Genomic DNA, 25,340 nt, shown 5'->3' with positions numbered 1-25,340 from the left:
AGTAACTCCAAAAGAGGAGTCCTAGAGATGGTCTGTGGTCTGGCAATAAGTATACAAGTAGGGGCGCCTGGGTGGCTCAGTGGATTAAAGCCTCTGCCTTCTGCTCAGGTCATGATCCCAGGGTCCTGGGATCCAGCCCCACATCAGGCTCTCTGCTCAGCGGGGAGCCTGCTTTCTCCTCTCTCTCTCTGCCTCTCCACCTACTTGAGATCTCTGTCAAATAAATAAATAACATCTTTAAAAAAAAAATAAGCATACAAGTATACGAGAGTCAGCCATGATTTTGGGAAAAGTGAACGGTTTCTCATCTGTCCCAGGGTTGCCACAGGGACATGTCCACAGGCAGTCCCCAATTCTCTGAGCTGGTGTGATCATCTGAAAGGGAGAGGACTCCTTCCTAGGAGAGTCACCGCTCATAAATGATGCACAAAGCAGCCAGGTGTTCACCCAGCAAGGATGGAGGCTTGGAGGGGAGGGAGTGTGGAGAAGTAGAACAGGGGCTGTGCCACCCACAGGACACCAGAACACCCAGATTTCCTGACTCCAGCCTTCACGGTCAATCACCAAGTGACCAAGAGTAACGTCTCAAATTTGCTATCACATAAGTGGTCCCAGGACCATTAGCATCAGCACCACCTGGGAACGTGTCAGAAGTGCCAAGCTTCAGGCTTCATCCCAGACCAGTAGAATGAGAGGCTCTGGAGGGAAGGCCTCGCCATGTAAACAAGCTCTCTAGAGGGTTCTGATGTATGTTGAAGAGAACCACGAGCACACTGGTCTGGAAACCCAAGCGGCGGGTTCAGACACACCTGAATTAGAAGCCAGACTCAAAGATGAACCTGTCTGTGGGACGGAGGGTGTTACTGGTGAAGTCTGGGCTAACTGCAGTGACTATGTGGGAGGAAGGAAGCTTCTGTCGAGCCGGGAAACATGTAGGGTGGAAAGAAATGGAGAGTGAAGACAGCATGAAAGAAGCTGAGGAGAGGGTTTGAGGACCGGACCTCAGCCACACAGCAGTTCTGGGCTCCCGAACCAATCCCAGTGCCCTCTGGTCTAAGGACAAGAACCCAGGCAGAGGCTCAGGGCCAGCTCGGGGCTAGATCAATTCCATCATGCCTGGAGTCTGAAAGCAGTCAGGGATGTAGGCACCAGCTTGAGGAGGCTGCTGTTAGCGGGGATAGTGAAGGCGCCACCGGACAATCAAAGTCTCCTCGGATGGGAGAGCCCTCGACTGTCAGGTGCACGGGACAGAAGCGAACAGTGAGGAAACCGGTGGGTGGCAGTGGTAAAGAACAGGAGGAAAGGCAGAGCTGATGAAAACACACACTGAAATACCACCTCCATTCATCTGAAAATACGACCTATGGCCACATTATTCTGAAGACGAACTCCAACGGAGGAATAGGAGTTAGACTAAACGCCAAGAGAAAAACTGACTCAAGGCCTCCTGCTGTGGCAAAAGCTTTGCTTGTTGACAAGAGAATTTTGTTGAGTTTGTGGTGAAAAATTTCCAAGTCCACTCTGAATTCTTCAACAGAGATTCCAAGATCAGGTTGCTTTGTTCTCTCAGTAGAATACATCCAAGGTCCATGCCAACAGGACAAGGGACCACGGTCAGCAAGGCTGAGAGGGGTCCTCTGCCAGCTCGTCACCTGCCTACACCCAACCACTGGGTCATCTCCCCCTGTGGCAGACAGAGCCATAAGCGCTGGTCTGAGCCCCAAGGCCTCTTAATTTTGCCTTTGCCAGAAGTTAGAGATCCAGCCCCCCTGAACACAAGCTTTTATCACCTCACACCGACTCTGTGCCACTGTTCTTTTTCCTTTTTTTGGTGAAGATTTTATTTATTTATTTTCAAGAGCGAGACTGAGAGAGAGCACGAGAGAGGAGAAGGTCAGAGAGAGAAGCAGACTCCCCATGGAACTGGGAACCCGAGCGGGACTTGATCCCAGGACTCTGGGACCATGATCTGAGCTGAAGGCAGTCGCCCAACCAACTGAGCCACCCAGGTGCCCCCGTGCAACTCTTTTTAAAAATTTAATTGTGGAAGCATTGGAAACATATTGTCCAATTTGCTTTACGATTGTTACCTGTTTTTAAAGAAACAGATTACAGATTTAGCTGACGTCACATACCATCTTTCTTCCTCTTCCTAACTGTACTCTCTTGCAATTTCCATGCATATTTGATTATGCTCCTACTTCTTGTACCTATAAATGTATTCTGTTTCTCTCTGCATTTTTAAATTCAACAGATTCATTTTCTGAAATGTCTTGTTTCCTCTGTACTTTGATGTTTTCAGACATTTAAGTCTGTACCCAACTAATAGACATGAAATGCTGTATCCTTATTGATTTTGCATTTGGTTTACTTCTGAGGCTGAATATTTTTCCCTATCTTTGTAAGTCCTTTGAATTTCCTCTTTTCTAAAGTGCCTGTTGCTATCCTGGGTGATAATTTTCTTCTTCTTTTTTTTTTTTTGAGGGGCAGCATGCTAGCACTGCCACACATGCACATCGCCTGGGGAGGTATGTGGAGAGGGGGAGAGGGCGAATCTTAAGCAGGCTCCAGGCCCAGTGCAGAACTGGAACTCACAACCCTAAGATCATGACCTGAGTTGAAATCAAGAGTCAGTCACTTAACTGAGGCACCCAGATGCCCTACCCCCTTTTCTTTCTTTTTAATAATTTCTGGATATTAGTTTGTTCTTTGTAGTATGTGTTGCAAACATGCAAATTTCTTCTTCCACACTCTGGAGTTTCACTCTTAATTTGGTAATCTATTTTGCCTATTATTTTCATTTTAGTAGACGTTTATCAACCTTTAGAACTCTTATCACCCAGCATTAGTAATACAGTATTTTATTTACTATAGCTTTATAAGAAACTGGGTATTTGTGTGAGTCCTTCAGTTAGCCTTGGTCATTCTTGAGTCTTGACTAGTACATACTAATTTTATAACAGTTTTATAGAAATACACATATTAAGTTTTTATTTACTGAAGTATAATTAGCATGTAATATCCATTTACCTTCAGATATACATCATGGTGATTTGGTATTTTTATACATTATATATGTGTATATATATATATACACGTATATATATGTATATATACGTTTGTGTGTGTGTGTGTGTGTATATATATATATATATATATATATGATAAGACCATCTGTCACCATACAAAGTTATTACAGTATTACTGACTATATTCACTATGCTGTACATTACATTCCCATGACCTATTTACTTTGCAACTGAAATTTTGTGTATCTTTAATCTCCTTCACCTATTCCAATTCAATAATTCCTCTTCTGGGTATTTAATGGAATAAAACAGGAATATCAATTCAAAGAGATATATGTACCTCTAAGATCACTGCAGTATTTACCATAGCCAAGATACAAAAGCAACCCAAGTGCCCATCGACGGATGAACGGTTCAAGCAGATGGAATGTATAGGTATACAATGGAATATTATTCAGCTATAAAAACAGAATGAACTCTTGCTATTTGCAACATGGATGGATCTAAGGTATTATAACTAAGTTAGAGAAAGACAAATACCATATGATTTCACTTATATGTGGAATCTAAAAAACAAATACACACAAAAAACAACCAGACGCATAGATGCAGGAAACGAACTGCTGGTTACCAGAGAGGGGACGGGTTGGGGGGTAAGCAAAATCAGTTAAGGGGTCAAGAGGTACATACACTTTTTAAGATTAGCTTTTCTCATTACTTGGTATGTGGGATTTTGATTAGAATTGAGCTGAATTTATAGACAAATCTGAATCGCTTTTGTGACCTTCAACCTTTGTATATATTAACGTAACGAACCACTCCATTTATCCAGACCTTCATTTATGCTCTTCTATGAACTTACAACATTTTATTGGTTAGATCCCAGAGTTTTTTAGATACCTCTATTCATTGGTAAATAATACTTTTTGTTGCAAAAGCTCTCTCCCTTTTAAACTTACATTTCTTTTTGTTGATTATGTATGGGAATACCATTTGCCATAAATATTTTATATTTTATAATATAAAGTATTTTTATAATATATTTTAATATATATTTATATTATACTGTTTATAATATATAACAAAATATACAATTTTTATCATAGAAAATATTGCCATATATTTCTATTTTATATTTTAAAAAATATATATTTTTATTTTCCAGTCCTGTAGGTGAGTCTGAATACTATTGTTCAGACCTAGGTGGCAATAAGCAGTTCTATATTTATCTTTTTTCCAGGGACTTTACTCTTACTAGCTTTGAGAAGATTCTCTGTACATTGAGTGGATTCTATATGCCTATAATCCTATCACCTGCAAATAGTGATACTTCCGGTTTTCTAATCTTGCAATTATTCATCTTTTTTCTTTTCTTATGTTGTATTTTACTTATTATCTGCCTCTCTGCACTAGAATGGAGGTTCCACGAGGGCAGAAATGTTTCCGTTTTTATATTGCTCCATCCCCACAAGGGATATGCCCATAAGGCATCCCATAAATTGTTCCATAAATGTCACATCCTTAGAAGAAACCAGCTGTAACCCGCAGTTACATCTAAACACCCATCTTGTTGGACTGTTAATGTTTTATTAACTTTGGGGAGGGCATCTCTATTCAGTTAAATGTTTTCCATGGTCTATATTCAATTTTGGTATTTGATTCTGCTAGTTCCAAATTAAGGTGAGGAGGTTTTTCTAATTTTCTTTCTTTCTGTTCTCTAAAATAAGTGGGGCCTATTTTCATTTGTTGTTTTGTGGGGTTTATTTTAAATTGATAAGGCAATTTCTTTCAAGATTAGAGATCTACTCAGATTTTCTCATCACCCATTTTGTGACTATTTTCAAATTTTTTGGCTTCAAGCTTTCATTTCAATCTCTTTATCTGAAGTTGTGCCCCGTTTTCATGACCTCTAATGTTTATTTTTTGCCTTTTTCTACTTCTGCTTTTTTCTCGATCAAACTTACCAGAGATTTACATACTAATTTTTCCAAAGCATCAGCTTTGGGTTGTGTTGAGTGTATGATTTCTATTTCATTACTTTCTATTGACTAAAATATTTTATTTTCATCTTGTACTACTTATCACTGAGGAAAGTATGTTAAAACTATTCCACTAAAACTGCCTATTTGAAATTCTCCTTACACTGTATCTTTCCTTTAAATATTTTGAAGTAAGATCAGATGCACATAGGTTCCTAATTTATCATCCCGGCAAATTAGTCATTCTATCTTTATGATGATCTTCTCTGTTTCTACTTAGGTTTTCTTTGTCTTACAGCCTATTTTGTGTGACATTAAATATAGCTTCTCCAGTTTTAACTAGTTTCCTGCGACATCATTTTCTATATGCCTTTACTTTAAAATTTTCTCTGTCCTTAAAATGTAAGGATGTCTTTTAGAAATAGTATAGAGCTGGACAATATGAGAACCTTTATTAATAGTTGGATTTAGGGGCTCTTGGGTGGCTCAGTTGGTTAAGCCTCTGCCTTCGGCTCAGGTCATGATCCCAGGGTCCTGGGACCAAGTCCCTTATCAGGCTCCCTGCTCAGCGGGGAGCCTACTTCTCCCTCTCTCTCTGCTCCACTCATGGTCCATGCACACTCTTTCCCTCTCTCTCAAATAAAACGTTAAAAAAAAAAAAACTTGGATTTACTTTTATTTGCTATGATGCCTAATATTCAGAAGTCTTTCTCTTATTTGTACATTCTATGCACCATACGTCTTCTGGCTTTGTTTCCACAATCCCCCCTGCTCAACTCCTATTGTATACGTCACATTGTTTTAATATCCTCTCCACAAATTCTCCCCAGCACCGGTTTGGAAGTTACACGATCTATTTCTATTTTTTTAAGGTGCCAATCCTTCCCCCATATTTGACAATGAAAAATCTCAAACACACAAAAGGCTGAAAGAATTCTACAGTGAACACTTTATACCCATTGCCTGAAGCGGACTTCAGTTTTATCGTGTACACGTGATTTAAGGTCTAAAGTTGATCAGTGCATCTAATCTTCTTTGATAACGATAAGATCCATAGAAGACTCTGATCACTTTTTTAAGTTTCCCACCATGTTTTTTTTTTTTTTTAAAGATTTTATTTATTTATTTGACAGAGAGAGAGATCACAAGTAGATGGAGAGGCAGGCAGAGAGAGAGAGAGAGAGAGAGAGGGAAGCAGGCTCCCTGCTGAGCAGAGAGCCCGATGCGGGACTCGATCCCAGGACCCTGAGATCATGACCTGAGCCGAAGGCAGCGGCTTAACCCACTGAGCCACCCAGGCGCCCCTCCCACCATGTTTTTAAGGGACCTGCAGTTAGTCCTTATTATAAGCATTTCATTGTTGCTGCTGTTTTGAGGTAATCGTTCTTCACATGTACCTTCTATTTTGCTGAATTCTTTGATCAATGTTGCTTCTTGCAGCAAACCTTTGCCACCTTCCTTAAAATAATTCAGAGCAGTCTCCGGAGCCTGCACTGCAACTTGGGGAACCCTAATTAGACTACACTGCATTCAAACCATAGTTAAAGGTTAGACCTTATTAAAATCAGAGTCAAGTTTCACCTCTGCCTAATAACAATTTCATGTGGATTTGCCAAATAGACTATAGTCTCAAAACCAGCAAGGAATCAGTGTATACTCTTGTATCTTCCCTGTACCTGGCACAATAGAACATACATAGGACATCTCCACGGAGTTTAAGAACACCAGGTGGCATTCTTTCTGCAAGCATTTTCTCAACATAGAAGAGCATCAAGTATATCTTTGATTACTGGACTATGCTGTGTGTTTTTCGTGCTCCGATGAAATATCTCCTTTCTGGGACTCTCTTGCAGAGGACCTGAAGGAAAGCACCATGTAGATAAAGCACATCGGACTAGATTTGGGAGAACTGGCTATTATCTGGCTTCCAACTCTCCCTGGTTCTGTGCTCTATTTCTGTCTCTCTCACACCTGTTTTCTCCATACACAGAGCTGACAGTGGAGAGTTAAGAATCCTCAAATCTCTGAAAACTCTGAAAATCTTCCCTGGTCTCTAATTTTCACTGTTCGAGATAAATCCTTTCACCCAGGTGGCACTGAGTCCAGAAACCATTAAAGGGTCTGTAGAAGGGTGTGGAAGACCCCACAGAAATGTCCACAGTAGGCAGACTTACAGCACAAGGGCTGTACAAATTTTCAAAAAACATCAAAGAAAGTACTCGCATATGCACCTCCAGAAGCTACGTGTATGATGTTTTGGCCTGGTTCTGTGACGAGTCTAACCTCCCTACTTCTTTTTTTCTTTCAACTCTGAATTCGTTCCAGCGGAGAGTACATACGAAAGCAAGGTCGGGGTGGGGGGGGTACAACAAGGGCAGACAAACACAGCCCAGCCAGTCACCAGGGACAGCTCTGACATACTATCCCTGAACAGACTGAATTTCCAACATGCAGTCAGGGAAATGTGACCCCATCGTTTTGTTTTAATTAAGAGGATTTGAATATCCTCAAGAAGTTTTACCTATACAATAGACACAATAAGGTATACAATTAAACATCTACAGAAAATGAAAATGCCCCATTACCTAGACTAGATTTAGCCTAATTAAAAAGTAAATCAAGTTCATAAGGAAAAATAATTGCCACGAGGCATAATAAGCTTCTTTTAATTTGCAATCTGAGTAAGGATATATATACCACTAGAGCCATGAGCTTTCTACTATAATCTCAGAAAAAAGGAAACTGAGTACGATTGTGTAACCCTGGCTGGCTACCACGGATTAAGACAAGGGGCATCTGTAGTGCGGCGTAGGTATGTAGCATGACCTTAGGCCCCCAAACTACAGCAGATTCTGTAAGAGCAATACCAATGCTCTGATACCATCTGGAATCCTCACACAAGTCAACCATCAGGGATGTCACAGGACAGAGAAAGATAAAGTTCCCACAGTTCCTGCAGGAAGGAAGCCAGACTGATTGGGAAGAGATGGGCCCGAGGATATGACTTACGTGGAGAATGCAGAAGAAAGTCAGTGACAGAACATGTGTAGAGCTGTTCTCAGACACAAGGTCACTGCACAGTATCCTCAGGCCAAAGTATCAGTTTTGGAAGGCCTCCTTCGGATTCATTAAACCCAAGGCTAGAGGGTTTTTGGGTAACAACTCAGTTTAGAACCATCACCATGTTGGCCAAGTACCTCTGCTACCAGGAAAGAGGTCAGGTTTTTTTCTTACTCTAGGGCCTATGCTAGTCCTGATTACTTTCCACCAAAGCGAAAGTGGGGTCAAGGGCCCTGTAAAGTACTTATGATACCCTCTTCCCTCAATACACTTGGACACAAGGCAGTCAGTGCCCTACTCAACACATCTCATGTTGGCATATCCTAGAGAAAAGTGATGTCAGCTCCCAGCTGGCATTCAGCTCAGTCCCACTACCAAAGCTTCTTCTACAAGTTACACTCTAGGTCACAGCAGGATACCCATCATGGCAAGACACTGCATGTCTGCTGGGGGTCAGGTGGGGTGGGGTGGAGGGGGATCAGGCAAATGTTTCATCTGCCCTAAGAGGAAGCAGAAGAGAGAAAAGTTAGGGGAAACAGGTAAAGCAATGTTACCAGGGGAAGAAAGACACAAAACTCTTGGAAGAGCTGATCAAAACAGGGGACAAGATCACCCCAAACAAAAGCGGCCTGTGTGTGGCTGGGCCTGTCCTGGTGCATATTTCTAGAAAATCCAGCCCTAACGCCCATATTCTGTGAGGCCATGATGTATCTGTAGGGTTGCTTTCCCTTAAATCTCCAAGAACTGAGCCCTCCCCCAAAACACCCCATCATTTTCTGCAAGAGAACCAGAGACCAGATGTAGGCAAGAGCGAAGGACTTAATGCGTACCCCACCCTTTCAGAGCAATGAAGAATTCCTAAGATTGTAATAAGGAACGTGAAGCTCTTTTATGCTCTGTTGTTCTAATATAGGAGAGTCTTGAAAAGAAATTAAAGATGATAAAATCTGGCCTAATATGAAGAAGGAACATTCTAATGGGAAGAGATTTCAGAAGATGGAGGTCCTGAGTTCTTCAACTCCAGAGATATCCCAAGATAGACCAGACAAGGTCTTAGCAGAGTGCTATAAATTCTGTGGTCTCCATGGAATCACCTTCTGTCAGAACTTGGAGCAGTAACTGTCGCAGCCATTCCAACATTGAATTTCCAGGCCCCTTTGCTTTCTTCAAGGTCCATAAATCTGATCATATACTCAACTGTGGCAAAGCTAACAACCTCACAAGTGATTGCAACTAGGATATGTATTTTATGTAGCTGGCTCAAAAATCACAAAAAGAACAGGAGAGTGGAAAAGAGGAAACAACCCAAAGGGTTACTTACTCTAAGAATCCAGGTTTGTGTTTATGTTCCACATGAGGTCCAAATTGTATCTGGGCTTGAAATCCTCCAAACTCACAAGCTTTCTCAAAGGAGACAGGGTGGGAGCCATTCAGGATATCATCCCGAGCCTGAAACACAACAGGAAGCAAAAAGCATCAGGAGCTTGGGGGAACCACGCAGGGATACATCCTGCGTCTGAGCACACACTCTCTCTGCGGGGCAAGGGGAGAGTGCCAGCCAAAGGGGACGCACTCAGGACACTGCAGGCAACTTGTTGCACAGTAGGATGAAGGCAGAAGGAAAACAAGTCCTTTCCCCAAACTGCCTATAGACAGAAAAAGTCAGCAGGACCCAGAGTATTAAAACTAAAGCTTCAACATCTAGGAAGGTAGAAGTGATCCTGAAAAAATAAGAGGCAAAGGGAAATCCTTAGGACTCCCCAAAACTTTTTATGTCCCTAAATCATTAAAGCTAACAGAAAAATTTCCTAGAGGTAAAATCAACCCAATCCCCATCCCAAGATAAAGGCCAATGCAATGTAAGGTGCTGGCAGGCGAAGAGAGACGAACAGACAGTAACTCAGTACTACAGCCATTTAAGGGAAATGGGCAAAATGTACAGTGTTAGAATCAGGAACTCATTGTGTCTGAAGTCCTTCTCTCAGTTCCCGATCTACCACTGCTGTTGCTATCTATCCTTCTTTTCTTTATCTAGTTCAATGACCCCCAGACTACTCTCCAGCAGATACTCTAAGCCTTGGCTCTAAGCCTTAACCCAACAAGCATTTTCTTAGTGCCTGGCTACCTCCCTTCCTTCCATGCCATTCTTATAACCACCAGCTCAGGGGTTAGCAAACTTTTACCATCAAAGGCCAGACAGTAAACATATTAGACTTTGTGGGTCATGTGGTCTCTGTCACAACTGAACTCTGCCACCAAAACATGAGAAAAGTCACAGACAATAAGTAAACAGTTACATGATATGGAAAGGGTTTACTCAATAAACCTTTTCATTCATGCATACGAATGAGCTGTGTTCCAATAAAACTTTATTTACAAACAAAGGCAATGTCGGGGCGGCATTTGGCTGATCCCTGCATTATTCTAAGAGCAGATACATAGGTAAATAGGAGAGGAAAGGAAGGGAGGGAAGGAAAGGATCAAAGATGATAGATCAGGATTTTCTTGAGCTGAAAAAAGAAAAAGACTGGGGCCCATCAGGTATGATGCCTACTTCTTACATATTGGGAAACTATAAACTCTGGAAAGTTAAATGACTTGTCTGAGTTTCAACAGGTTAATGGTGAAGACATAAAGGGTTATGAAGAGACTCTTTCAGGAAATGAGAAATATGGATTTTCTGACCAATATTCACTTGCATCCTAGGACATCAGCTAAGAGAGGTTTAGTGTAGCGGTGAGCCCATTAATTGCCTCTGTGTCAGGCAAAGAGATAGTACCGGCCACCAGGTCCCAATCTGGGAAGCCAAAGAAAGGCCCTCCTTTCTTTGCCGATTGTCTATCTGCACCACAACCAAACACGTGAGGAGCCCCTCAACAGTGCCCCCTGGAAATTGTGCATCGAAAACACCATGCAAGCCTGAGCTGAGCTCCAGCTCACGGCAAGCCACTGCCCAGAGCTTCCTGACTTCTCACCACCCTCCGTGAGCATTAAATGCTGTACCTGAACATAAAGCAAGTTCAGCTGCACGGGGTCTCTCGAGTCCACATTCTGATCGGAGTAGAAGAACTTCCGTCTAAGTAGCAATGTTTCGTGTTCATCTACTCCTTGTTCTCTGAATGTTCGGCTGTGATCCAGCCAATTTACTGCAACACAACAAGACAGATGAAAGAACTGTATTCATTCTTCCTCTTGTTTGAAGGGATTTATCAAAAGAGAAATGGATTTCTGGAACGCTGATATTCAGTTAGTTACTTATATCAGAACTGTGCTTTTTGACTTTGCAAAATTATTTCATATATACCATCGTGTACCATGGGACCCACCAAAAAACAACTGAGAGAAAATTCCCAGCCATTCCTGAAGTTTGTTAGAGCCCCACAATCAATTTATAACATGGTGGGGGGAGTGATAAAAATCAATGCTTTATGTCAAGACAACCAAGTTAGCATTTTCCTTTAAGTTTCCTTTAAGTTCAGTTCCATTAAGTGAAATAATTTATAAGCTCAGCACAATGAGTTACCTTCACCTGTAAGCTGAAAAGAGAAGGAACATAAAAGTAATTGGTTGGGGGGAGCAGTGGGGGTGGGAGGGGGTAGGACAGGACACTAAGGGATCAGGGATGGTAGAGCCCTGCCTGTGGCCCAGCCTGGATCTCACTCAGAAAACGCTCACCTGTTACCTGGGAGCATGGGAATGCAGCGCCCCTCTACCCTTTCCATAGCTCTACGTTCCCACACTCCTCCCTGGGCTTAGCACACACATTGTGTGTAAGTATTACAAGCCTCACTGGGTTCTAAGCAACTTCAGCACAGAGAGTGTGTGGGGGTGATCTCATCTCTCATGGTACCTGGGAGAGTATCATGCACATTATAAAAATCCTTGAGATTTGTCTACCATTGTCTCACTTGGAAAGAAGTATGTAACTGGAAATCAAATGAGGCAGAGAGGAAAAAAAAATGAAGAACGGGTCAGAGGAAATGAAAGCCTCACCGAAGATCAATAAATCTAATGGCAGTGATGACATCTTTCCAATGCAGCAGCAAGAACAATGAAAGAAAGAGTCTGGGAAGGTCTTTATAACCAGGGATGAAGTAAGATCCTTGAAGGGGTGGGGGACGTTGGGCAACTGAATGCACGTGGCGTACTTTGGGGACACATGGGGTGTGGATAAGGGCTCTTCCGAATATTAATTGTGTGGTCACAGAAGGGGACTTTCCTATAATTGGCATTTTATAACCTCTAGGGAAACAATGGATCGAGGCAATGATCATCGATGGCTGTTAACATCACAAAAAAAAGAGACAACCAAACACAACTTTCTGACAGAAGTACACAAGACCTCATAAGGAGGAGTCTTTACTTAAAGAATAGACACATACACATGAATCTGAGCAAGTTTCCAGATCTCAGGAATTAAAAGAGACAGTGCTAGAGGACACCACAATCAACAAAATCCAGACTATAGAAAACTCCATAAAATAACAATCTGTTTCTTCTTCCCAGAAATTCCGAGGGGGGCGGCGGGGGGAGAGATGGAGGGGAAGTTTGAGACAAAAACAGTTAAGCGTCATATTGTCCAACCTTATTTGGACCCTAGTTTAAATGATTATTAGCTTTTTAGAAGAAATGCGAACATTATTTGTCTATTGACATTAAGAGATTACTTTTTTTCAGTATGAAATAGGACTATGGTTTGTTTTTTTGTCTTAAAGTCTTTTAGTGCCATAGACCAACAGCCAACTGAAAACTCCTGCCCGGGGTTCATGTAGGTGAAGGGAGGGGAGTGAGGTCCGGCCACACCGGCACCCCGCCCACGCTCCCTTCTGACACTCACGGTCATCATCCGTATGGAGCTTGGCCTTCAGCTTCTCCATCTTCCTCTCGTCTCGCAATAGCGTCCTGTCCTTTTTTAGCGTCCCTGTCCCTTCCTCTTTCTTTTCTTCAATCGTTTCTTGGATTAAAGAATACTCTTCATAATTCGTTATTCCTAAAAATATAAATTACGTAATGATGACCAGTGATGACGCTGCTGTCACTCCTTCCAGCGGGGGGGGGGGGGGGGGGGGGCAGTGATACTCCACGGGTCCCTGGTAGCACAGGACGGAAAGAGGCTTTACAAAGGTGAGGGTCAGAGGGCCACGCAGGGAGCACACATCCAGTAACTCTGGCCAAAAACAAGGTTTCTCAGCTAAACTAAGCCATGTTTAAAATGTCACATTCAATTCTCCTAATTTTCGAGAAACAAGCACAGAGTAGAGATCATGCAGAACAAGGCAAGACCGGGTCAAACAAGAAGTGGTTGAAGCAACTGGTCTTCCCTCGCATGGGCAGAAGACTAAATATTTGAAGGGCTTCATGCAGAAAGGAGACAGACTTGTTCTCAGAGGATATGAATAGAAGATACAAGAAGAAAAGCTGTGTAGTAATCTATTACACAGCCTGTCCCTATCAGTCTTCAAGGAAATAGTGGATGTCACTGGTACTTAGCCACACACAGGAAACTGAATTATAGGATTCCAAACATATTTTCAAATAAAAAATTCCTTTGGGGGGGCGCCTGGGTGGTGACTCTTCATTTTGGCTCAGGTCATGATCTCAGGGTCCTGAGCTCCAGCCCTGCCTCTGGCTCCACACTCAGTGGGGGGTCTGCTTGAGCCGTACTCTGTCCCTCTGCTCCTCCCCTGCTCGTGCTTGCTCTCACGCACCTGTGCATGCGTGCTCTCTCTCTAAAGTAAATAAGTAAATAAAATCTTTAAGAAAAAAATTCCTTTGGCTTTTGAAAGGGAAATAAAATCTCTCAATTTCGACTCAGTGAGAGTTTCGTGTGTTTACAATGCCCGTTAGTGGGTTTGTACTATCCAGGGAATAGCAACCCTGTCTTAGGTTTGGACAGAAGTCAGTGGCTAGGACACATTCGGGATTGGCAGGTCACCAAATGGCGATGAAAAAAAGAACAGGTGCGTAATGAACAAAACGAAAACTGGAACCTCGGCACGGGAATGCTCACCTATCCTGCTGCAAATAGTAACCAGGAGTTCCCCAACGGTCTTGGAGTCATCCACCATGACGGTTTTCACGGATCCATCCAGCATCCGGATTTTCTGAGGTCTCTGTTTCTTTTTATATTCCAAAATATCCTAGAGCAAAAACCCCACAAACTTTTCACATGACTTGTTCATTCAGGTAACCAACCTGGACACTTTTCTTTAAAAAAATGCATTTGCCCCAGCACGTTGATTTCCCCCTTCAGTTTTCATGAGATTTTGGCTACTACAACAGAAACCCCAGTGCTAAATAATTGCTTCCAACAAGCTTTCTTAAAATCTGATGGTGAAACTGCCCCCCAGCAAGTACTGTTTATAGCTTACAATTCTTGAAAACTAACCTCTGTAAACTTAAAGTACCTTATGCCTTCCTGAAGGTCTGTGGATGATTTGTTTTGAGGAGAACTAGCGGAGGTAAAATCCTACTTACCTCTGAAAAAGACAGTAGTGTGCTTCTCCAATTATCTTATGGTTGCAAGCAATTTTTAATATAGATGTCACGAAGGAATAAATAATACCCCCCTTAATTCTTTAGAGTGGTGGGATGCCACAAAAGTGGTTTTTGCAGCAATGGCAAGATCAAACAGGGGTAGTAGGTTTGGAGGTTATTTGTAAATAGATTTTTTTTAACTACATTTAACAATAGAATTACAAATGGAAAATTAATTGGTACTGCATAATTCACTCTCTCCTGAAGGATTACTGATCAATCGGATATGTGCACTCCACACACTAAAGCCCAGTACCTTTGAAGTTCAGCTGAGCAGAATACACACTTTTTTACTCAACACCTCTAATTCCAAACAAAGCCATTTTTTTGTTGTCGCTGATTGTTATCATGCTTTGATCTCATATGGAATTTCTTCTACAAACACAAAACTGAATAATATTCAATCTCTGACTACCTCTAGGATCTTTTTGTTTTCCCTCCAATCTACCCTTACTTTTTATCATTAGTCACCAGGATACTTCCTATATCCTTACAGAAGGACGCTACGCCTTATTCCCTAGCTACCAAGCACAACCATGGTATGTGTAAAAAGCCGAGCATGCTAACCCCAAGCCCCTTTAATTACTCTATGGAGTTTCAAGAATTTGGAGCGCCAGTATTTCCTATTACTACCTGGGCAGCCCTTACAAAGTCAACTACAACAAAACTAGGAATAAGTTTCCCTTGGAGCAAAACAGTGAGTTGGAGCTCCCTTTTTCTGAGGGGAAAGAGTATGTTGGCTTCTAGAGAAGACCCACAGACAAAGCAACAAAACAAAAACAGGAACAAAACAACAAAACGACGTCTACAACATACCCCATTTCGCAACATGTAGTAATCCAGTGTTCGGCCTGCTTCCAGCCAAATTCCTTTCCTGGGGTCTTCATCAGAGAGAAACAGCCCATAATCAGAAGCTGGGAGATAAAGAGAAGAGAGGGTGAAAGACAGAGGGCCACTGAAGCCATCACTGACTTCTAATCCCTGAGTCTGCAGACTTGGCAGGATGGGAGCATTCGCCTGCACCAGACAGGTTTCGTTTTGACAACATGAACAAGCCAAGGGGCTAAAGCAGAAGAGGAGGAACGAGGCCAGAGCTGTAACATCAACACCCACAGGAAAGGTTCTCGATTTTTAAAACCAGTGGGCAGCAACTGTGTCTACACTTTGGAGAAACACTGAGAACAGAACAGTCCAAATTTCTAATTTCTGAAATGGGCTTTTTTCCCTATCACTTACTATATAAAAATCTGGCAGAGAAGCCATGAAGAAGGACAAGAGGGACCGTGAAGAAACTAAGGAAGTGACCGCTTAAGCACAAGGCCACTTAGGCCAAGAGGGGCCAATGGAGTCTTCACACTTAGAATAACCCCTCCATCATCCCAAAACAGCATTACAAAAGGTAAGCAGGGGGGCCCAGAGAGATGAAGCCTCTGTCCCCCACCCCATAAATTAAGAATATAGTTGGAAAATAAAACTCTGTGTTCTCCATAGAAATCCCTTAATCTGATTAGGAAGTACAAGGCATGGTGGCAGGAAGAAAGCAGTATCACTTCCTGTTCCTGTCTAAAGATTTCTATCTTGGGCGCCCAGCTGGTTCAGTCAGTTGAACATGCAACTCTTGATCTCAGGGTCATGAGTTCGAGCCCCATGCTGGATGCAGAGATTACTTAAATACATCTTTAAAGATTACAAATAGATAACTACAATAAAGACTTCTGTCTTGCTGAATGTGATCCAAGGTAACCCCAGAGACCCAGATGAAGGTCTGAGCTCCTATTGTTTTTTAGAAAAACAAGTTCAAAATCTAGAAAGGTTTTAATCTTCACCAGAGTTAAACAGCAGTCCAACCCAGAAAATTTTTTTTTTAAATCTGGGAGAAAAACAGTAGAAGAAAATGCCAGAAATGATTGGACAACCCGAATTTGGAGTAAGGTTGGGGATGTAGGATAACTTTACTTTTATTTTTGGGTAATGAAGAAATAACAGTGTTTTAAATAATATCAATAATACTTTTAGACCAAAAGCTTTGCAGTTTTGTGACATCTTTTTGAGAAGATCAATGTCTATCTCTAATTATCTTTGAATATTTGATCCTCACGCTTCCCATTTTTAAGTTAAGTTGCAGCCCATTTTCACAGCAAAGACTTCTTCATTTGGGAGAAATCCCAATTTCCCAAGTGCCGATCAAACACTAAATAAAGGAAGGAAATGTAGAGAGAAGAGAAAGGGCAATGGAAAATAAAAGTTCTATGAACAGGTAGATCAATAGTGGTCAATGGTTTAAACCAACAGGAAACACAACATAGATTCATGGATGCTCCCCACCCCCTTTAGGGCTCGAGACAAGTTTACGAAGCCCCTTCCAAGTAACTGAAATATAAGGCTTGCCCTGCATCCTGATGGCAGTTCCAGCCTTCTTTGGGCTGCGTATATGGAAAAGAGGGCTCAGGGTATTCAAATGCAGGAACTGTCAGAGTGGCTTCATTTGCATTTTATAGGGCAAATGAGATGACATATCAAAAAGTGACTTGTAAACTGTAGAGGGCAATTCTGATGTATGGAAAGGTCATGACGATGGGTATGACAATGATGACTCAGTGGCAGCCATGGCCACTGTCGGCACAAGGCTCACTTGGGACGTAAATACCTACATCCAGGCTAGGAAGACTTTTCATTTGAAACATACACACTAGTGGGCTTGGGTACCACTCAGAGCGTCTGTTTCTTTAGGGGCTAAGCAAAGAACATATAATCATATTTCAAGAAGCCAGTGACTGAGCAATGGCCTACCTTGCCCAGTTTGTGCCTCGGGTACCCGTTCCCGAATGACTCGACATGCATCGTACACAGCTGTAGACGGTTCAAACTGCATGGTCTTCACCACATTGCAGTGGCGGACACAAATCTTTAAGGACAGGGCCACCATTTTCCTAGATGACTTGTAGGTTCTCACTCAGAATGTCTGGAAAACACAAAGAGACAAACGGTGATATTCAAAACGGTCTAGCAGAAAAAACTGCTAGACTGTAAATCAGCTTTAAACAATCGAAACAATCAAATAGCAATTAAAGAGAATGCTTTGGATAAGAACACAAATTAAAAGATTTTGAAAAGTTTAAAATAAAACAAGAGCATCTAGTCTCCATATTACCACAGAGTGGTAAGTAGAACTTCTGAGGAGGAATGATTCCTGGAAGTTCACCAAGACTCCTTCTCAATGGTGCTCCCTATGTTGGGTTTCCAGCAGGGGATCGTCAGCGTGAGAGTTAGAGAGCCTTGGGCACCACAGCTACTTCCTGAAGATCCTTCTGTTGGCAGCCTCAGTGCCCCAGCTCTCTCCCCACAGCTTCTAGGGACAGTGAGAAGCATGAATGCCCTCCAAATGCTCCTCAGGGCAAGAATTCCTTGGGGAGAATTCCATCTCCCCACATACTAAAAGACTTGGCATCTGGGCCGAACTCCAACACCAGGATCCTATGTAAGTCCCTTTGGCCGCTCTACTTCAATTTCCCCATAAGTTAAGAAGCCACAGTGGTAACAGCCCTATATAACTTAAAAAAGAACCAACCTCCCCCCAAAATAAATTAAAAAAAAAAAAAAAAGACCGAAACCCCAAGGCGTTATCAGTGGGAACCCAATGCCCAGCTTTAGAAAGTATACAGATTTGGCTAGGTTTTATTTCATAAATGACTTCTTTTTAAAACCTAAATCCAAAAATTTGGTCCATTTCCTTTGAGTTGGCAGCTTAAGGCTTATTTTGATGACCTGCTCTCTTCCGTAGTCAGAACCTTAACCCTCAACCCCAAGCCAGCCTCCATCAAATGCCCCTTGCTCAGGCACAGGAGAGAGGATTCTTCTCTGCACCTGACACAGGCCCAGCTGGCTGTCATCCTGGCAAACACAACAACAGGTTTCAGAGTTAGGAGCCATTAGAATCCCAGCATTGCATCAATAACATCAATCCACAGGAATTTCAAGTTTTCATCCCTTGTTCTCTTAGAGAGCCTATAGGTAGTGAAGCTGAACCCCAGCTGCCTTGATGCCCCCTTCCCACTTAAGAATGCAAATGCTGGGGCACCTGGGTGGCTCAGTCGTTAAGCGTCTGCCTTCGGCTCAGGTCATGATCCCAGGATTCTGGAATCGAGCCCCGCATCAGGCTCCCGGCTTGGTGGGAAGCCTGCTTCTCCCTCTCTCTCTCCCCCTGCTTGTGTTCCCTCTCTCGCTGTGTCTCTCTGTCAAATAAATAAATACAATATTTAAAAAAAAAAAAAAAAGAATGCAAATGCTAAGAAGCAATGAGGCAGCCAAGAAGCAGAGAGGGCCACAGGCTGACCAGGCCCAGGCCGTGGGTGCCCCTGGGGCGTCACTTCTTCACATGCTTGATTGGTTGCCGGCTTCCTAACAACAGGTGACTGGGTCAACTGGAGACAGAGGATATTTTTAAACAGATGTTCTGGAATCTGTGGGCAGCGTTTACATATAGCCACGCCAAGCAACCACTATAAAGTCATTTCGACCTTTACTTACATTTTGAATGAACTGCCTGTGAAAATATTTCTTGAAAAACGTCAAGATACAGATACAGTTCTCAATAAACAGCAGCTGTGTTCGCTGGGATTCTTCTGCAAATTGAATCAATTACTACAGCCTGGGCAGTGGCCCCATTGCTGACAAGGCAGAAGGTTCAAAATATCCAGAGATTTTCCACCTTCAATATCAAGGACTTTTAAAGCCATAGATGAAGGGGTCTACCCAACTCCAGGGGAAAACTTAAACTCTAGACATCAATTGACAAATTTACTGTAATGTAGAGATCTCACTCAGATCTGGAATAGTCTATTGTGGAACAGTCTACCCCTCTGGGGCTGGTGAAAATTGTGAGGTTTCCCGAACCATGGAGATTCAGGAGCATGACTGATGGTCAGTGGTAAAGACCTTGGAACTCTATTGTGGGTGCCATTTATGGAAGGCACCAGAGAGGATGGGATGGTTAATCTCTTCCATTCCCTGAGAAAATGAAGTATTTTAAGTGTCCCTTCATGAAGGCTGCCCTTCCCAGGCTAATAATTGGGCCTTCTGCAGAGCAAATTCATGGTCCCTCTAGCCAAGCCAAGAGAGAGTCCATCAAAGGAAAATGCAGAGCCATCAATGGGGCTGAACGCAGAACATAACAGCAAGATCATAAACACTGGAGCTCAAAAGGGAACAGAAGACACATAGGGGAGGAGAAAGGGGCAGATGGAACAGTGGGGAGAAGAAAGAAAGACCAGATAGAACCTAGGCCTGTGGGTCAACAAGAAACACAGGAGAGAAGCCCAGAGATTTAGGAAGCAGAAGGAGAGAAGCAGAACATACAGAGCAGTGAAGGAAAATCTCTAACCAAAACAACTGGAAAAATGAAGAGGCCACTAGTTGATGTAGGGGAAGCTGCTAGAGGCACAGACAAAGAAACTCTCTAGTGAGTTTCTTTGGGGTATATTCAGCGGAGAAGTAGAACAGGGTCAAATACAAAACAGGATACATAATGGGCGGGGGAAAGCTCATATTTCAATCCTTAGGACTAGAAAGATCATCTAGGGAAGTGAGGAAGAGAGAGATGGGAGGATGGAGTCCTGGAACAGTGTTCTAAAATCAGGACAGGAAGGGACTGGCCAGGAGGCCTAGTGGTAGGTGAAGAAAGAGAACCAAGAGAGGGCGGGCCAGAAGAAGGTGCATCGCGCAGGAGGGAGAGAGAACCTGTGCTAAGTGCTGATCACAGACCAAAGAAGATGTGGATGGAGAAACCACCAAATCTGGCAGGGAGCTCTCTGGGAGCTGAAGTAAGAAGCAGCTGGCAGGGGGCCGGGGGAGGTGGTAGCCAGAGTAGCAGGTTCAGGAGAGAGAGGAGAGGAGGGGCTGGTAGACTCATCTCCCTGTCTCTTGAGGAGGCCTACTGGCAGGAGTGGAGCAACAGGCAATGACTCCCATTCATGCCCTTCAGGCTTTTTATCCAGAAGTATGTATCATGTAGTTCTATGAACTCCGTATCTGCACAGCATCTGTACAGACAAGGTGTCTACCTGACAATGGCCCAAGAGACAGTCCCAAGACAGCTAAGAGCCCTTCCGGGAGGCAGGCACCTCAGCGTGCATGATCTCCATTCTGGACCTGTGAGAGAAGAGGAGTAGGCAAGGCCATTCAAGGGAAGGGCGCTGGACTGGGAAGGAGCCTGGGGTCCAGGTTCATTCCCAGGCCTGCCATTTCTCCTCCTTCTGCTCTTCAGCGGTGTGACTGGCTCCCACGAAAGGAGTTGCCCAGCAGAAACTGGATGCTTGGCCAACTAGTCCCAAGGGATTCCCCTGTCCTCTCCTCGTAACATCTCACAGGACAAGCCACAGAACGGAGACAACTATTCTTAGCTCAAGGTAGACATTCAGCATAAGGAGGGACACTGGAGATTCACTTTGAGACTCATGTTCTCAACTCTTCTTCCACTTCAAATGTTATAATGTGGCTGAACACAGAAACACCAAACCACCAAAATCAGTCCCTCTCGTAGGATTGCTCAGTGGCCAAAAGACTAAAAGGCTCCAGTGTCACCATCTTACTCCAGGCTCTCAGTGTTCCCGACATGAAGCGTGGAACAAGACCGATGATTTCCTTTGCGGGAGTGTTTTAGACATGCATAATCAGGTATGTAACAATGCTTATCAAATACAAGGTTATACATTTGCATGTATATAAAAGACACAGTATTTTTATCACGCAAGAAGATGATCCACGCAGACAAACGTCAATGAGATCTGAAACCAAGGTACATGGTGACTTAACCGTAGTTACACAGGGAACACGGCAGTGAGCAGTTTCTAGCCCCACGCACAGCACAGTGAGCTACTTGTGAAGCAGACCCGTGCTGAAGTTAATAGTCCTGGCTTATGGCAAAAAGATCACAAGACCAAAGCATACGGGAACATATGTTAAATAAGAATGAGTATGTGTTTTCAGCTCTCATGAGAAGTCTCACTATACATCCACTAAAGCCCTGAGAAAATCACACCATGATCAAGACTAACGTTCTGTTCCCTCTCCAGGGAGACGTTCTCAGGGCACCGGTGCAGCGTACAAACGGAGCCTCACCTCCACTTCCCTGTACTCCAACCCTCTGGCTAATTCCTGCCTCTCTAGGCAGGGAGCCTAGAACAGAGGAGCAGGTTTCCTTCTTTTTTGGTGTGGCTACAACAAGACTCAAAGTCAAGTGCTTTGTAGTCTAACTCCTGTCTTTATTTTATGATCTTGTCCTTCGTTTCCTTTCACCCTAATCTGAATGTATGCTAGCTGGCTGGGTCTTAAGTCCTTTTATGTCGTGGTTTGGGTTTCTTGCTAAAAGGCAGGGTATAAAGTTCATAAAAGATACACTCTTTTCCTTTTCATAATTTCTTCTCACTCAGACCATTTCTGTCCTGATTTTATGTGTGTAGGTCACCTGGGGCCAACGTGGAACCTTTCTATGCCATCCATTGTGGTAGCTGAGCCAATGGAACCAGGGGTGAAACCCAGACATTTTCCTTTTAAAGTCAACACTTCTCGGTCCCAGGGAGCTGTAAACAGCTCAGGATGGTGGCAGCAGTGCAGGCTGCCCAGGCTCTGGCCAGTCCACCCTGGAACAAACAAGCCCAGCTCAGCCAAGGGCTCCTCCTTGCCGAAGAAATGCCTGCCATTGGCCAGGATAAGCAGCCACCCCTCGGATCTCTGCCCTTACCAGTGAGGGCTTTGAGGTGCTCCAACTCCATTCCTGCCTTACCAGTTCATGATTCTGAGCTGGTTGTTTAACTGCAGCCTGCCTCAGTTTCTTCCTCTTCCTAGTAACCTCCTAAGGTTGCTAAAGAAATCTATGAACACAAGTCAAAGGCACAAAGTACCAGGTAAGGGTTTGTTATTACTCTTCTTAGCTACAGGGGTTGGAGAAACACTGGAAGCAGCATACTCTATTTAGCCACTGTCTGAGCTGCAAAATTCCATTTGCTGTTTATTTTACGTCTATTATGTAGTAGACATGATCACAGACATTACGGAGCAAAGACGATCGAGATCCCTGCGTAGACAGCACTCCCCTTCTAGTGACCCTGTTCACCGTTCAGCTCCTGTGTTCATCCTTGTTCAAGTCAATCAAAAGGCTTTTTGGAGATGCAAAATTATCCAAGGATGAGCCATGTAGCCGAGTGTTGTTTGTGGAACAAGGAACTCCTGCACTCGGGCTATCCTGGACGTCGGTCAGGTTCCCATAGTCCAAGAGCCTCAGGGAGCAGAAGTGCACCCCGTGGTGTGGGTCAGGGCTGGCATCAAAGTAGAGTCCTGCCCTGGGGCCTGTCAATTAACTCTGCCCAGACGCGACCTGGGAGAGGGGCCATGGGGCCCTGCATACTCCCCTGTAAGCAGAGATGTCGTACTCAGTTGGCAGGACAACAGGGCCAGGCTACCATGCCTCAGAGGGACCCCGGATCTTGAAGAAAGTAAGGATGGCCACCAGCCCTCTCCTCTGTCTTCCTCCAGCCACTGGCTCCATTCTGACTCACTGGAAGACCACTGTACCCAGTAATGATGGCTGTACCTGCTCTCCCCTCACCGGGCAGAATATAGCCCTGAGAACAGCAACATTTTATAACCAAAAGTCTGTATAAAATACAGGCCTATCATTCACCACAGTCTCCAGTGAACAATTCTGCTCTCCACTAGAAATGCCAGGAAAGAGCTTCCTTTCTTTCCACCCCTTAACTGCTCTTCCGCAAGGGAGGAAGGGGGAACAGCTCAGTCAATGAGTAAATAGCCATCCTGTGATAAGGTCATAGCTCCCCAGAGGTTTCTCAAAAGCAAAAACCAGGGTCTTGCCCTCTATCTTGCTTTCCTGGGCTGTCTGTACTCAGGTGCCCTTGGGGCTCAGCTCAAACACAGAACTTTCAGTATCTGATACTTAGCCCAACAGACACTTCCAGGGGTCCATGTGTCACCATCTACAAGGGTGAATCAACGCAACTGTTCACTGGGAGCCAGCTGCCTTTCATTTGGGGAGGGATGAAATCCCATTTCCATCCCACCTGCAGCCAGCTTCATCAGGGAGCCACAGGCCTTCCTGAAGAACCTGCCCCTCCCCCCACTGGGCCCCTCACACCTCCCTCTTGCCAACTAGTGAGAGCCCAGGAGGAGAGTCTGAGTAGCGAGGCTCCCCGTACAGTTCCCCACATTCACAACCCTGGAGCGAGAACTCCAGCTAATCCTAAACTTAGGGCAAATGGTACATAAACACGGCTGATGGGATTTCCTCTCCACTAAGAAAAAGACCAGGCTGGTCATGCTCCCCCTGGGCATCCAGAGTGGGGAGACCAGAAAAGCAAGGAGAACATTCACAGAAGAATCTCTCTTTAGTTCTTCATGGAGGAAAGCCAGGACACTGCTCGACCCTGCATACCTCAACTAGAAATGACCATTAAAAGGTCAGGCGATAAAGGAACAGAGAGGAAATGATTAACCACCCACACAGGTGTGAACTCAGCTGCAGTTGGGGCACGTCAATAAAAATTCCAGCCAAGGGGTTGGCACCCAGAGCTGCCTTGCAAACGCCCCATGTGCCCCTTCACCCACTGGGCTACCGCTGAGGGTGCTCCCCCGCCCCCAGGACACCCGCACTGAGACACACACACAAGGCGGCACTGGGGATACGTTTGCTGTCCCGGGTCTCCCTCCCTCACCGTCCTCCCACAGGAAGGACTGTACCATCTCAGCCCTAGTACAATGTCCGCCACACAGGGGATGCTTAGGCAACGTTTGTGGAATTAAGATGTACTGCAGGGAAAGACATGAACAGATTTTTTTTCTAAGTTAGTCATTAGGAATTATCCACCCTAATAGCATGACATATGGATGAATGGAGGACAAACACCCAGCACCCAGCAGGCCCTACTATTTCTACTCATCTACAACCTGTTCTGTGGACCATGGAAGCTTAACCTTGTGGTTTAGGAGATGAAGTTCTCCAGCCGCAAATGAGAACCTGGAAAAAGAACCCAGGCCATAATCAGTCGGGAACACGTGGAGGGCCCCTGAGGACGGGGACCATGTGCCATGCTCACTGTAAAGCACCCGCCACAGAGAAGGGCTCAGGCTGTATTAAATGCATGGAGGGAGGGCCCAGCCAGCAGTCCCACCTCCAAGAACGAAGCCCAAGAGCGTGCCCACAATACGGAGTACACAATGAGGGGAAAAGATTTGACAGTGTTTTCCATTTTCCGATGAAGAAACTGTCATCTTGAGATTAATGCTAGGAAATCACAACCAGACCTTCCCGTGCTGCCACAATCATCAGCTACGTACGCAGTCCAACTAGAAGTTGGATGCCTCCAACTTGCCCTCCCATTCCCACTCAGCTCTTGGCACGGGCGTATGAAATTCCATCATGAAGGAGATCATTGGTCCTAAAGATGTCCTCCCAGTGAAGTCTTGCTGCACTTAGTACCTCTCACTTAGTACCATCTAAAAATGTTGCATTTCAGAACTTCAGACAAATCGAGAGCTGCCCTTTATTAAAGATGATGCCTGATTACCAGGAAGTTCTAAGGAGTTAGGGGGTTCCTACAGACCGATGCAGACCTCTGGAAGAGCTGATAAGGGGCAGAAGAACTGGGAAGAAGACCTGCTCAAGGAAGTGGAGCAGACACCTACGTGCTCGTAGTGTTTCAATTGTGCTGAGAAAGAATTTTAATGC

The 25,340-nt window shown here is 44.0% G+C and overlaps 1 protein-coding gene across 2 annotated transcripts in view; it reads right to left on the bottom strand.

The window, feature by feature from the left end:
• LOC111153217 (talin 2) overlaps positions 1-17,535 on the bottom strand; it is a 194,397-nt gene extending 176,862 nt beyond the window's left edge. For both annotated transcript variants that reach the window (XM_022512104.1, XM_022512103.1), the window contains exons 1-6: positions 17,396-17,535; positions 15,422-15,519; positions 14,079-14,208; positions 12,906-13,058; positions 11,072-11,214; positions 9,390-9,517 (exon numbers count right to left, since the gene is read on the bottom strand). In XM_022512104.1, coding sequence (XP_022367812.1) covers positions 9,390-9,517; positions 11,072-11,214; positions 12,906-13,058; positions 14,079-14,208; positions 15,422-15,519; positions 17,396-17,531 — 788 coding nt within the window. In that variant the 5' untranslated portion in view covers positions 17,532-17,535. The remainder of the gene's footprint in view (positions 1-9,389; positions 9,518-11,071; positions 11,215-12,905; positions 13,059-14,078; positions 14,209-15,421; positions 15,520-17,395) is intronic.
• Positions 17,536-25,340: the final 7,805 nt, after the last annotated feature.

Source organism: Enhydra lutris, unplaced genomic scaffold (genome assembly GCF_002288905.1).
Source record: "Enhydra lutris kenyoni isolate GAN:26980312 unplaced genomic scaffold, ASM228890v2 scaffoldscaffold31, whole genome shotgun sequence".
NCBI lineage: Eukaryota > Metazoa > Chordata > Mammalia > Carnivora > Mustelidae > Enhydra > Enhydra lutris.
The sequence above is the reverse complement of the archived record's forward strand: the minus strand, read 5'-3'. Positions and strand labels throughout refer to the sequence as shown.